The sequence below is a fragment of the Physcomitrium patens genome, chromosome 5, assembly GCF_059467195.1.
Source record: "Physcomitrium patens ecotype Gransden chromosome 5, ASM5946719v1, whole genome shotgun sequence".
Taxonomy (NCBI): domain Eukaryota; kingdom Viridiplantae; phylum Streptophyta; class Bryopsida; order Funariales; family Funariaceae; genus Physcomitrium; species Physcomitrium patens.
Window position 1 is genome coordinate 16,094,587 of NC_143414.1, and position 16,017 is coordinate 16,110,603.

The following is a 16,017-nucleotide window of genomic DNA, read 5'->3' on the forward strand; positions in this document are numbered from 1 at the left end:
GGCATCGCTTGGGAACCAATGCAAATAGCAGCGCCTCTTCACTTTCAAGAGGCACATCTCGCAAGAGCCACACAATCACACAATATGGAACACTTCATGCCAGAAATGGTATTGTAAACATGAAACTTTTCCATGCAATCAAGTGAAGGAAGCAGCAGAAAAAGGAGGAGTTTTGGGGCGAGGTTTGTGTGTAGAAAGTGGGCATGCTTTGCATGAGACTAAGCATTCAGCGTGGCTTCGTTCCAAGCTTTGGCAGAAACAGAGGCCCACTTTGCTTCCTTTGCTTAGTTTGCTCACTTTGCTGCATGGTGGTTGTGTGATGAGGAAGCAGAGCAGCGGGAAGCCACTTGGGTCCGATGGAGGCTGTGCCGTGACCGTGAAGAGGATTTTATGAGGCGGGGTGTTGTTGGTTTCAGGGCTAACAGCGCTAAGGTTCGACTATGGCTGCCGAGGTTGGCTTGATTGCGTCGCTGCCGTGAACTAGGGTGAATACTTACCAAACGTCTTTTTTTTTGGTTTAATCTCTTCTTTGAAATCGCGTTGGAATAACAACAAACATTTGCATTGAGCTAGCTCTGTGGTCACAATGGAGTTGCATACTTGTATTGGCTGTAAATCTTGACTAAAATATCCAGCAGGCATTTTAATCTGTCGCCTGTGATTTTTAGAAACTTTTCTTTTCTTTTCAGTAATCCCATATAGCTTCTGGTTGGTTTTCTATTTGTTATAAGTGAATTGTTTGCTTTTGCAATAGCTTGTACGCAATGGACACGTTTTTACTTTCAAGAGCCTTCCAAGGTTCTCTAGAGGTTTATCTGTTTCCAGTTTATTTATCACAAGGAAGTGCATCAATCTTCAGGAGGGTGTGCTGTAGATTGCAGTTCTACACCACTCCCTTGCCTCTTTCATCAGTGCGAGAAGGTGTGCGCCTTTCGAGTTATTTATTTTGCGTCACACCTCATCCTCTCAACAGGATCTTAACTCCTCAGCACCTGCTTGATGAGTTGATCTCAACTCTGCCTGAAAGTGCTCAAATAAAATTAAAAAAACTTCAAAAAAAATGCAAAACCAATCGTGTTAACTAAGTTGAACAAAGTGCGATATTGTTCCTTCAGCGTACTATTGGTAGAGCCGGGAATTCTCGAAACCTTCTTCAGGCCTTGGCATCAACCATGTCTCAGGGGAAAGACGACACCGAGTGTCAACCTCCTGAAGGACCTCTCATGTGCACCAACAGTTGTGGTTTCTTCGGAAGTGCAACAACTTTAGGGATGTGTTCAAAGTGCTACAGGGACTATGATTCGACGGAAGCCAAAGAATCATCTGCCACTGGTGCTGAAGTAGTGGCAACATCGTCTGCACCCAGACTCTTAGTCGAACACAGCTTAGAAAGAACAAAAAGCGACGGCTCGTATTTGGCAGCTCACCTACCTGGTGATCAAGGTACGTCGACTGAGGTGGGGCCCTCCGCTTCAGGTCAGCACCCATGCCGCCCACAAGCTTACCGCTGCTTCTTATGCAAGAAACGAGTGGGACTCACAGGTTTCAAGTGCCGCTGCGGCAACATCTTCTGCTCTTTGCACCGTTGCTCCGACAAACACAGCTGCTCTTTCGATTACAAAACAGCTGGGCGGGATGCAATCGCCAAGGCTAACCCTGTAGTGAAAGCAGACAAATTTGACAAGATTTAACTTCAGTATATATACATACACACACAGAAATATATACATATATATGGATATATATACATCTAGACTGGAAGATTACTGAGCTTGTGGAGGAGGGCAACACATGCAACCTCTAGGTCGCTAGGTAGAGGTATAAATCTAGCAGCTCGAGAGGTTTGCTTCACAGCATCAACACAGACTGCGAAATTGTGACGTTAATGTTTGAAAAAGTTAAGAAGGAAGCAGATATGTAGTAGATTTGTATAACATGAGCTACTGGTCTTCCCTTATTTTTCCTTTTCCTCTGATTGGGTTGATAAACCTGCTTAAAATTCTTCGGTTTAAGATGGAGTTTGTATCTGTTCTGCTTCTATATTAGGCTGGTAACTAAATTTGCATTGACTTTGTGCAAGGACTTAGTATTGGGCAGTATTGGAGAAAGTGATTGAAAATAGGAGGGTAGGAAGAAGTGAAGGAAAAATTACTAGTAAAATTGAATCTCTATTTATATTGCTTTAACATTTTAAAATTTAAAATACTGATATCAGTATATATTGCATCAACAAAGATGAAAGTACCTGCAAAATTCCCTTGAATATTTCTTAATGTTCTATTCAAACTATTCCTTGTGTGGACAATTAGTTATTTCAAAACAATGCCATTTTTTTACAAAATAGAATTTCAAAAATGTAAAATGTGATTTTATATTTTAAATAGTTGAATATTAAAACAAAATTAATACTAATATTCAAATTTTTATTTTTAGTTTATTTCAAACTATTGGAATTAGCTGACTGCATAATACGTACTTTGGAAAATAAATTGTTCTAGTTGATAATTGAATTGTGAAGAGATTGTTATTTAGCTTTATTAATTATGTTTTAATTTCTTCACATCCTATTATCCATGTTGTTGAAGGAATCTTAGGAGTTCTTAGTTATAAACCACAATTTTAAACTATTGACAAAAAAACAACTCTCTTGTTTAGACAACCAAAGTATTGTTTTCTGAACTTTGTTTCTTGGTTCATGTTTTTAATTGATGGAAATCTATTCAAGAGTCTAAAACGGCTATGCATTTTAAATAAAATTTATTTGGATATTTTGAGATTAATAAACATTTAACTTGTATAATAATTAAAACAAATATCCTAAAACATAGTTTTAGATGATTTATATTTGAATTTCTACCATTTACTACACAATTGATAAAATAAATTTATCCAATTTTTTTTTATCAGCAATCTTTGTTAGAAAGTATTAAAGAGTCTAAAAATACACCCATCATTGGTTATAAGTATTGCACATAAATTAAACAACAAACCTTAAACTCTAAAAAATAAGCATAAATTAAAATACATCTGAGATTTGAATAAAAAATATATTGAAAACTATGATATGTTCAATTTATAATTTTTTAAATATTTCTTGTAGAAAAAAAAGAGAGGATATTTTAGCAAAAAAATATAAATAAATAAATTAGTAAGTAAAATAAAATATAAAAAAATCCTTGTACTAGTCAAGTTTGATCTTATGTTTAATCTACTAAAGTAGTAATTGAAATTTTACCGAAATACCTATAAAAAAAAAGTTTATACTAAGCAAATCCTTGAATAAACAAAGAAAAAAAAATATCTTAAAAAATTAAATTATTGAAGGATTTAAGAATTATTTTTATGCCCAAAAATCATATCTATTAAATAAAATAGCCCCAATATAAGAAAAGAAGACAAATAAGTCTCTTGATTGGTAAAATCTAGTAACAAGAGAATAGGGGTGAATGAGGGGTTGGAGAAGTGAGAGTGGTAGAGATCTAGGTACTTAACATTACACATTAATATTATATATATATATAAAACCAAAAATCCATGTCATTATCTACCAAAAAGAGATAAAAATTTAATTTATTGTTGCTAAGTCAAAAATTGACTACTTTTAAAGAAAATATTGATCAAGAAAAAAAAAAGTATTTATGTATAATAATAGAATCATTTATTTTTCTTCATTTTTATTAGCATAGATAATTTTTATTTATTACAAAAATTATAATAAATAAATTAAAGAATTTTGAAATAAACTACTTTTATAGTGCTATTTTTGTCTTCATTATTTTTAAGATATAGGATCTTGATTGTATTTTAAAAAATACATTGTAAAAGTACAACACATAATTATTTATATACAAATATGAGACTTCTAAGATCTATTTTTATATTCTTTAATGATTGTCTTTTAGATTTATTAATAGTCATTATAAATCCTACCTATATTGGATACTTTGTTCCAACTTGAATAATATCTTTACAAGAGATAGACATAATATAATCCTTAGAAGAAAAATGAATTGTTCTTCATAGTCTTCAAATAAATATCTTGCTTCTATAAGACAATCATTAATCTACATAATGACTAAATTTGATCTATTACAAAATCCTTCATATAGAGAATATTTTTGTAATAATATAATAGAACATCTAATCTTTAGCTCTAAAGTAAATGGTAGCAATGGAAATAGACTTAAGCTATTCAAATATTTGGTTAGATAACAATTACCATTGTAAGTACCATCTTCTATAATTACTATATCTGCATTGAGATAAACACATGAAATTCCAAAAAATCTCCTTATAGCATGCTTATTTAGATCATCAACATTGTAATTTTATATAGATAAAGTATACCTAAGGGTAAAATATTCATCTTCAATACATAGTTTAGTAGATTATTTGATGTCAAACCTACTTTCGTATATTTTGGAATAATCATTATATTTCTTAATGTATCTGAAATTCTTAATCCATTTCCAATTTGCAGATGAAAACTAATTTTAAATATATTAAAAATAAATATTATATCTTATAAAATAGCTTTTAGAAGTATTTTCTATTGTTTGTAATTCTTCTAAACGTTGATTCTATTCTTTGTTATTCTCTAATAATTCCATTTCTAAGCATACACTCTTAAAATTTGATTGGAGTACTTTATTAATAATACAAAGATCTTCAAATAAATATGGTCTATGTACCATTATTGGAAGAAGTTAAAGTTAGAATCTTTTTCCCATATTAAGATCAAAAAAATATAACCTTCTAATTACAAATCTATATTGTCTTATTGTCTACTTTAAGATAATATAGATTTTGTATTAAGATTTAAAAAAAGTATTTAAGATTTAAATAATATTTTTAAATAAACACAATATTTTATATTAAATAATATTTTTAAAGAAATACAAAGAAATCCTAAGTAAATCCTAACCAAATCCTAACCAAATCCTAAACATTCCTAAAGAAATCCTAATTAAATCCTAAAAAAATCCTAAAATTTATTTTAAAACTTCTAAATAAATTCTAATAAAATTTTAAACAAATCTTTAAACAATTCTAATAAAATCTTAATAAAATTAAAATTTTTTTTAATGAAATTCTAAAAAAATCATAAATAAATTCTAAATAAATTCTAATAAAATCTTAACCAAATTCTAAGTAAATTCTAACTAAATCTTAACCAAATCCTAATTATATTTCTAAAATAGTCTTAAAATTTTGATAACTATTAATTAAATTTTTGATCTTAACTACAGCTTTTTATACATTTTAATCTTCAAGCAAACATTAAGTACAAAAAAATTGAAAAAAAAATTAAATATAAAAATTAAGAAAAATAGCTTCTAATATTTTTGGATATTGGCTATCTTCTTTTTTCAATCTTGATGTTGATCTTCTAGTACCAATTAATCTTTGTTGAATTATTAAATTATTCTTTGAATTGAAAAAAAATACAAGAATCCAAGTTTTATTTCCCTTCACAAAATTTTGCTTCAATTAAATAAGAAAATTTCTCAAGATCTTAAAAAATCTCATCAATCTGAAAAATCAAATATAGAAGTTTGTAATTTAATCAAATTTTAATATCCTTCAATTTTACCATTCAATTGATCTAGAATGTATAAAATAAGTTCAAGAATTTTTTTTATGATCTCAATATATTTTATTCTTTCATCTCTTAAAATATTCACAAAATTTTGAAGTACGTAAATCTCTTTTTATTTTTTAAAATCCAAAATCATTAAAAATACCTCTTCTTTTGAAAAATTCTCAAAAGCTCAAAATTAATTTAAATTACTTAAAACCAATGATAAAAAAATCTCTTAATTTTTTTTCCATAATCTTATTCTTTAATTAGAAAAAGAATCTTAGAATCACTATAGGAGCATGGTTTTGTACTACACAATTTGATTTCAACCATACTTCACAACCAATCCTCTTTAGGTATCAATGCTTGATTTCTTATAATAATTTTTGGTACAAAATATTCTTATTTTTTTTCTATAGATGCCTATATTATTTATTTTTTTAAATTATTTATTTTATTTTATTTATAGACATATAAAATAATTATAAGTTTTTTTTATAAAAAAAAAATGTTAATACTAAATAGTTTTACTATCTTTATATCCTTTACTTGTATTTTGCTATTTTATTTTTTAATTAGATTCTTTTATAATAGAATCTATATTTTTTTTACCATATAGAATCTTCTTATAATACAACTATAAGCTATGAAATTGGTTGCATTATCATTTGAATAAAAAATTACTTGTTTCATTCCACAGTACAAAGTTTTACACAAACCTCAATGTTAATATGCTACTCATAATTATTTTAAAATTTAGATTATATAGAACAAAATTTTAATTATCTACAATATAATTGCTAATGTTGAAAGCTCTTCCATCATACTTTCCATGATATTGGAGAAAATCATCACCATCAATTGATGTTATTTTTTTGATATTATTTTGGATATTTTTTGACATATTCTATCTATCATGTATAGAACTTGCATATTTTGAATTCTATATAGATTATGAAATATGCAAGTGCTAATTATTTCAAATAATAATGGATCTTCTTTCTTAATAAAAATCTATGTACAAATAATCATATTGACATAGGCTGGATTTTTTATTTTTTTATTTTATTATATATATATATATATATATATATATATATATCAATGATATAAATAAAAAAAAACCAAAGGATCAATAAATTCTTGTGTTACTTAAAAAAAATAGATAATCATCCAAAGATGGTATAATATTGAACTAAAATAGCTATTGCTAAAGACAAAATACTAGAGTCTCTTGAAATAAGACTAAGAAGAAGAAAGTCATTAACAAGATTGAAGTAGGCTTTACTTTTGCTTCAATGTATATTGTCTAATTAGAAGCTATGTGGTGATGTTTTGTAGGACCTTAGATATGTGTCTAACTTGTGAGCTAAATTTCTTGTATGTGCACCACATGATTAGCTTGTACTATAAGATACCAACAGAGGCGACACGTTTCTAACCTACTAATCAACTATAAACATGTATAAAATCAAATCTACATCCATAAAGCTTCAAAAAAGCTTTGGCATAAGAAATTATCAAATATATTTACATTTAGTCTCTACTTAATATTTCTTATTTAAAAAAAATATGTATATCTATGATATTATCCTTCCTTTTAGAAATAGGTTCTACAAAGAGTAATAATTATATGTTGATGAAGTTGAAGATACGAATAATTATATTAATGACATACTATGATCTTTATTTCCTTTAAAGATGGTTGATAAGTGCTTTCAACTATTCTTAATGTCTTATACTAGGTATTATAGAAAAATTTATTCTAATAATTATTTAAATAATATAAATAGGTAGAAATAAGCAAAAGAAAATTAATTTCATAATATCTAGTAGAAAAGCTTTCTAAAAGCTCTATAAATGTAGTTTCATCTTTATACATGTCTATAGGTGATTAATAGGTTAAAAACTTGGTCAAAAAGTTAGCCATGTATTACACATATTAGTAGCTTGTGGTATAAGCTAACAATGTCATGGACATATAAAAAACTTGTCTTGTAAAATAAGACATATATTCTATAAATTGGACACATATTCATATAAAACGTTGCTATGTAGCTCCTAGGTAGATAGTATATATAGAGGCAAGAATGAAGTCTTTTTTTATTCTTGTCAATTCAATTCTTGTTTTTAATTTAGTTTTAAGAGTTTTTAGATTTCTAGTCTTTAGCAATAGCCATTCTAGTTTCTTTTTGAATAAATATGCTTTCTTACTATTATTTTTTCATCTCTCTTTGATTCATATTTTAGTTATTTATGTATTTATTTTTGGATTTTTATCTTTGATAGTTTGATAAGAGTGCTAATTTATTGTTTTTGTCTTATTTTTAGAAGTGAATAGATTATTTTTATTTATTTTTTTTGTATTTCTAAGATTACAAACTATCTACATTGAATTAATATTTATTTTTTTAAACTAATTTTTTTCTTAAAGAGAGTGGACTATTCTTCTTTGTAGAAATTTTTATTTGAAATTAGAAGTTGCAGATTACTCTCCTTTAATTTGATCTCTAGATTTATGAAAAATACCTTAAAGAAGTTAATATTATAGGCTTAGATCTTTTCTTATTTGTGAATGAATCAATCAAGTTACTTATCAATTATACCTATTAGATTCAATAAAGATACATTCAATATTCTATATATCTCTTTTTGAACCATACAAGATAATAGATATACCAAGAAAATAATAAGTGCCACCTCTTCCTATAGAAGTAAACAATAATAAAGAATTTGAAGTCAAAAGAGTTGTAAATTCAAGGTGGCACTAAAATAGGTTTGAATAAATTTTTTATTAGTGCGGATATGATATTAGTAAATACATATGTGAGTCAGTCAAGAATCTTATAAATATAGCAATAAATGTTGATATTTTTTATTAATAATATCCATCAAAATCAAGACAAAAGATAATAAATCTTTGTTATAAAAGAACTACAATTTAGGAAAGTTTTCATTCAACCTTTTATTCTTGTTTGTAATTTTTGTATATTTGTAGTGCTAAAGAGATGGAGAATCAACAACCAACAAATTCAACTCAAGAGCCATTATTTGCTAATTTATCAGATAAGATATTATAATTATTACAGCCTTTAAGATGATATAATTAAAATGAAGAGCTTTAAGAATGACATGTTTGGTATCATAACTTTAGAGGAAAATACTAATGTTTGGTGATTTTATTAGAGGTAGGAATGAATCTTGATAGTATTACAAATGTTTTGTTTGAAAGAAGTTATGAAAGCTTTAATACTAATCAAATAACATAATAATATTTTTATTCTAAAATAGGACATTATTAGTGGTTGAAGAGACGTATCAATTATTTTTGAAAAAAATAATGAATAGAATATATCACAAATATAATTTGTCACATACTAGACTTTATATATATGTGATCACCATTGTTGTGATGTAATATGGCAAATAAATGAAAGAGAGAAGAAAAAATTATATTATAAATGATTTTATTTTAAAATATTATATCAAATTATCTTAAAAATATAGATAATAGTAAAAAATATAGTAAAACTAAAAAATACTAATATTGCTCTGTTACAAAATAGGCTTCTATTTATTTTGTAGGACCATAAATAAGAAAGAAAAAAATATTGAGAAATTAAATAATATAGAAATATATAAGAAAAAAAAATTAAAGTAGATTTTAGAAAAATTTACCATAAAAAATCAAAATTTGATATCCAAAGATGACTAGTTGTCAAAATTAGATTGTAAGGTACAATATCATGCACCTATAATACTTTAGGATTCTATAATAAATTAAAGAGTAGAATTTGAGAGTAGAATTAGGAAGATATTTTTAGATATTAATTTCATATTATTTGAATAAATATTGAGATTTTGAAAAATTTTAAAAGTTAATAATGTTCTTGGTGGAATTAGGGTTTAAAAAATAAAAATATTTTTATAAATTTGAAGGTTTCTTGAGATTCGTAGTATGTATATGGATGAAATTTAGAAATTATGTTGATGTATTAGTTATTATTATATATACAAATTTTAATATCAATCAAATAATTAAATTGAAGTATACAAAGATTTTTATAGGTTGAGGTCTTAAAAATTGGAATTTGAGGATTAGTGACTATTTCTAAGATCTTCAATAATTACTCAATTTGATTGAAGTTTATTTTTTTATATGGATATTAGACTTAATTCTCAACATTTAAACTAAAATTTGAGAGCAATTCAAAAATTCAAAAAGGAGATATTAGTACTAGAAGTTCAATATTTAGGTTGGAGTAAGAAGCCGTGCAATACCTAATTGGATTATCTTGGATTTCTCTCAATTGATAGGTGCAATTGATTTCATCTTTTTTTTACTTGTTTCTAACTAAGATATTAAGTATTATGAAAATTTTGAATTGATATCAATAGTATGATCATTATTTGTTAAGATTCTATTTTGCTATGGAATTATTTAAGAATTTGTTTAAGATCTAAGATTTTATTAGGATTTGGTTTAGGATTTGGTCTTGGATTTGATTAGGATTAGGATTTATTTGGGATTTGATTTAAAATATTTAAAATATTTATTTGGGATTTAAGATTTTATTAGGATTTGATTTAAGATTTAATTAAGGTTTAATTAGAGTTTCAATTAGAAATTGATTTAGAATTTTATTGAGATTCAATTAAGATTTTAATTATGGTTAAATTAAATTTTTTATTCATAATATATATATATATTTATACATTTATACATATTATACAATTAAGATTTTAATTATGGTTAAATTAAATTTTTTATACATAATATATATATATATTTATACATAAATTTTTTATTCATACATATATATATATATTTTTTTTGACTTCTTTTAAATTTATCTTGATAGGTTAAAGTTTCATTGGGTTATTAGGAATTACTTGAAGTTTATGTAAGACTCTATTAGACTTGGTAGAATTATTGTTGCATTCTTATTTATCTTCCATAGCTCAATGCTTGATGTATATGAGTGTAAAATTCACTCTTCAATTCAAATTACAAGATGGCCTCAATTAAGAATTGCTTGTAATTGGTGGTATGAAGTGGAAGTAGCAAGAACAAGAAAAAAAGAATCAAAATACAAAAACAAGTGAAACAAGTGCAATCAAGCAATTGTACACTACAAAACTAGTCACAATCTGTTCAATGAATTTTTACCTAATAAAAAATAAAAAAATAAAAGTTAAAAATATATTTTTTAAAATTTTATTTTTTAATCTTTCTAATGGTATAAGAAACATATAAATCCGATTTATTATATATAAGTTGAAAAAAATTAAAAATAATAAGTAAATAAATAAAAAATTAAGTAAATAATTTTTACTTCAAAGGTAACTTGTTTAAGAGATCAAGAATTCAAGCCTCAAAAAGGATCACAAGTAGTGTATCTAGGTGTCTAAGAAGGCCACAAGTCCTTAGTCTTATCTTCCTAATTACCTTTGAGGTGCTACAATCTATATGGAACTTGTGCACTTCTTTTCTTAGAACGACTATAGTAGTTGTTGGTCTTTCTATTTTCTACTAGTAAAACCAACAATTTTATATTTTTGACTTCACCATGGTATTTAAAAATATCCAATTAGCATGGGAACCTCATGTGGCCTTCAAATCTTATACCATTTCTTCATAATGGCTTCCAAAGTGATAAAACTCATTTTTACCAAAGTCTTAGAAATTGCTCTAAAAATTCCTAAATATTTCTAAATAAATTCTAAAAATTCCTATAATAGTTCTATAATACTGATACCAATTTAAGGCTATAATTTTCTATCTTGAAAATTTTTTATAGTAATAAAATCAATTTAAATCTACTATAAATTCTACTTTTTATATAAATAATCAAAAAGACATGAGATTCTTATTCATGCTTTTTCTAACTACTAACTAATATTTATAGTTTTTTTTATAAATAATATGTATAGATAGAAGGCCAATATAAATATTTATCTTAATAAATAATAATCAATACTCAATAATAATAAAAAATACTAAACTAACTTAGATATTTATTTCAAAGACTTATTAAGACTCCAATTTTACAACTAACATTCTAATTTTTATATTTTTCTAAATATTTCTATAATTTTTACCATATATTGTGGTTTTAAGTACTCTAAATGTATTTTTTTTATTTTAAAATAATTAGTGAATCAATTTGATAATTCACAATGCATTTTCAAATAAAAATATAATGACTCAAAAACTTTTTTAATATTGATATATTTTGGAAAGATTAGTATATTATAAATGAATTGTAGTGAATAATAATATGTGGTTTGTATAAAAAATAAAGTACTCTTTTACATCTATCAAATAAGTCCAAGTTAAAAAGAATCCATTAGATAATTGTGGAATTATGACCAATCTAATTTGAAACATTATTAAAATATTTTCTTGAAAGTGGTATCTAATTATATATCAATATTTTTTAGGACCTCTTTTGGCCTTGATAATTGCTTCCAACCTCCTATGCATACTTTTTATTAACTTTTGGTACAAAATTGCTTCAATATTATTCTATTTTGTGGTTATTCTTTTCCATAATTCTCAAGCTTCTATTGATTTTAACTTCCAGGTGTTGAATTAGCATTTGAAGTCCTTTCAAAGATATTCAATGGAATTAAGATTAGAAAATTGAGCAAGCTAATCTATTATTTTAATCCTATGATGATCAAACTACTTCCATGCTAGTTTTGAATTATGCTTGGAGTCATTTTCACATCTACTTTTTGCCATCTAATCCAAATCTATTGATTTTTGTCTTATTTGATCAAATAATCCTCTTCTAATCCTCTACAATCTATTCTTTGTACTTCAAAGCAAAATCTAAGTGTTGTTTTTGATAGCAGGTAGGTAGTAGTGATTTTTTTTATTTCATGACAGCTTTCATATTTTATTCCTTGAAAATATTTTTAATAATTTGGATTAATAGAAGATTACTAATAATATTATTAAGATTTTTAACAATCTCAAAAGGATTTTTAGCCTATCTAGTATTGATTTGGCAAATGATTGTCTTTCATCTACTATAGTGAGCTTCTTTGATATATCTGATTCAAGATTTATTTCTATTAAAAATAATATTTTTTACTAGCCTAAAGATAGTATCTTTATTGCAAGAAAGTTTAGAAGCAATTTGGCTATAAGATTTTTGAGAATGAAGAAGAGTAGAAGTGATATTGTCTTGCAGAGAATAAGGAATGAATTTCATAGTTGTTGAAGGAATTATCAAGGATACAAGAATCTATCAAAGAAATATATCCAGATTAAAGACAAAGAATGAGATTAATGGTACAAGTATTTCCAAAGACTCCTATTTATATTTTAATGAAGGTTACAAAAATCTAAGATATTTTGTATTAAAGTTTCTAAAAGTCTAAAGATTTTTTTGATGCCTATGTATCACAAACATACTCATGTAAGCTAATAATTACATACACAAATAGGTGGAAGTAAGTCAAAGTAGATAAAAGTAAGTTAATTCTATAGTATTTAATATAGAAGCTTCTTAGAAGCTTCATAGATACTGCTTTGACTTCATAGGTATCTTTAATTGACTTTTTGGATTAGAAACATGGTCAGCAAGTTGGCCATGTGCCACACATGTTGTTAGCTTGAAGATGAAGCTAACTATGTGGCCCACACATAGAAAAACTTGCCTTGTAAGTCAAGGTATGTGTCCTACAAAGTCAACACATATTGGAGGTCCTATAGAATGTTGCCACATAGCCCCTAGTTAGATAGTATATATAGAGACAAGAGTGAAGCCTTCTTTGCTCTTGTCAACTCCTTTCTTGCTTCCAATCTAGTTTCAAGGGTCTCTAATTTTCTTATCTTTTGGCAATAGCCATTTCATTTTCTCTTTCAATATACATACTTGTTTATTTATATTTTGTTATCTTTCTTTGAGTGAAGGCTCACTTCTCTGAATTACTTTTTTCATCGAGTTCTTGTCCTTGATAGATTGATAAGAGTACACCTATAATATCAAAGCTTTGTCTAATCTTGATTAAGAGTGGATTATCCCTTTTTTTTGATAATATATAAGCATATTAGAAGTTACGGATTACCCTCTTCTAAACTGATATTGTCCTTAATATTTTTTTTATTCTCAAGTCCTCTCTTCTATTTGTCTTGAGTGATATTAGACATCTTCTCTTTTCTAAGTGTTATCATGATAGAACTTGTTGAAATGAAGATTGTAATGGCACAAATGCAAGAGCAATTGAGGGAGTTAATACTTGCAATGCATTAACTCAATTTACCACCACAAGGAGCAATATGATTGGCAGGAAGTGAAGATATAGAAATGGTTGGAGCTGCTTCAACATCTGCACCAAACCATGTCCTTTCTCCTATGGTGGAATGCCCTTCCAGTATTAGAGAACCAAGAATTTTCTGACCCGAGAAGTTTGATGGCACCAGATCCAAGTTTCAAGGATTTATCAATCAAGTCTAACTTGTGATTGAACTTCAACCCCAAAGCTATCCAACTCCACGATCGCAAGTTAGATTCATTGGTATGCTTCTTTCAAGTTCAGCACTATCATGATTTTCATCTTTTCTTGAATGACAAGATCCAATATTGGATAATCTAGAGGCTTTTTTGGTGGAGTTTTGATCCATATATGGAAAACATGATGCAATTCGTGTTGCAACTAATAAGATCCATATTTTACGATAAGGCAATCGATTAGTAATGTTGTATGCTTTACAATTTTGACAAATTTTAATTGATATCAAGTGGGATGATGCTGCACTTATTAGCCAATTTCTCTACGGATTATAATATGAGGTAAAAAAAATTAATGCTCAACTTACTTGATCTTCAAACATTGAGTCAAGCAATTGACTTTGCTGTGAAGTGCGACAATCGCCTTTTTGAATTTTGATCTGAGAACCGTACAAGTAGACCTCAACGTTACTATAATTCAATGGCAACACCAACACCTCTTCAACACATACATTCGAAAGTAGAGGATATGCAAATTGATGCAGTACATTTCAAACCTCTTACTGAGCAAGAAAAGACTCGTCGTCGTCAAGAAGGATTATGTTTATATTGAAGAGAACCAAAGCACATTGCTCAACATTGTCCAAAGAAATGATGCAGTTACAAAATGAGGAGTATGGCTGTGAAAGAAGACAATATGTCGGAAAACAAATTTGTCCAGCTACAATAGTGATCGTGCAGCTAAAACCTTGCACAATATCTAGTAAAGGTCCTATTCTCTCTTCAGAGCCCTCTCCTTGTTTTACATTAAATGTTATTTTAGGACCTAAATATTACAAAGCCTGTGCCTTATTAGATTCAGGAGCCTCGGCGTGTTTCTTAGATGAAGAATTTACTAAAAGATATAGCATATCTTTAGTAAAGAAAACTAAACCTGTTCATGTAGAAGTCATAGATGGTCGTCCATTGTCTTTTGGAGATATTATTTACGAAACCCTTCCTATAGAAGTAATAATCAATGGTCATAATAGCTTTATAGTATTTAATATCATTAGATCTTCTTCTAATCCAATCATTTTAGGTTTATCATAGTTAGAAAAATACAACACTCAAATAGATTGGATTTCTCAAACTCTTACTTTCTCTAAAAATATAACTAACAGTATAGTTAATCAAGTAGAGAGTCATAAGTTCAGTTCAATTAAACTTGTATTTATAGGTGTAGAAGCTTTCTTGCATGTGGCTATGAAAGAATCACCATATATTATTTATGCTACACTTATTTCTATTAGTGGAAAGACTTCAAGTGGCATTCCAAGCCAATATCAAGAATTTTAAGATGTATTTGAAAAAAAAAATGTGGATACACTCCCAGAACATCGTCCCTATGATTGCTCAATTGACCTTTAAGAAGGAGTACAACCGCCATTTGGATCAATCTACAGTTTATCACAAAATGAGCTGACTGAACTCAAGAAGTATATTGAAGAAAATCTAGCCAAGAATTTCATACGCCATTTTAAATCTACGACAGGAGCTCCAATTCTATTTGTAAAGAAAAAAGATGGATCATTACGGATGTATGTTGATTATTGAGGACTCAACAAGATTACCATCAAGAACAAGTATCTACTACCTTTAATATCTGGACTTCTTGATCAGCTGAATCAAGCTAAGATCTATATAAAAATAGATCTCTAGAGAGCATACAATCTAGTACGCATCAAAGAAAGAGATGAATGGAAGACTACATTTCAAACTAGGTATGGACATTTTGAATACAACGTCATATCTTTTGGGCTTACAAATACACTAGCAGCTTTTCAACATCTAATCAATGATGTTTTTTGAGAATTTTTGGATGATTTTGTGATCTGTTATCTAAACAACATCTTGATTTATTCTAAGAATCTAGAAGAACATGAACTTCATGTTCGTCATGTGTTACAAAAATTAAGAGATGCAAGACTC

The 16,017-nt window shown here is 27.2% G+C and overlaps 1 protein-coding gene across 11 annotated transcripts; it reads left to right on the forward strand.

The window, feature by feature from the left end:
• Positions 1-2,437, forward strand: LOC112278634 (zinc finger A20 and AN1 domain-containing stress-associated protein 8). 11 transcript variants are annotated; one of them, XM_090250686.1, is made up of 3 exons: positions 1-108; positions 332-485; positions 1,116-1,939. In XM_090250686.1, exon 3 carries the CDS (start codon positions 1,173-1,175, stop codon positions 1,689-1,691), a length of 519 nt encoding a protein of 172 aa, XP_090106812.1. In that variant the 5' UTR covers positions 1-108; positions 332-485; positions 1,116-1,172; the 3' UTR covers positions 1,692-1,939. The 11 variants fall into 11 exon arrangements, 9 of the variants coding, with proteins under 9 accessions (XP_090106812.1, XP_073388210.1, XP_073388214.1 ...); XM_073532109.2 differs by having other exon boundaries at positions 59-182; positions 860-1,939; XM_073532113.1 differs by adding an exon at positions 2,081-2,437 and having other exon boundaries at positions 75-485; positions 860-1,696.
• Positions 2,438-16,017: the final 13,580 nt, after the last annotated feature.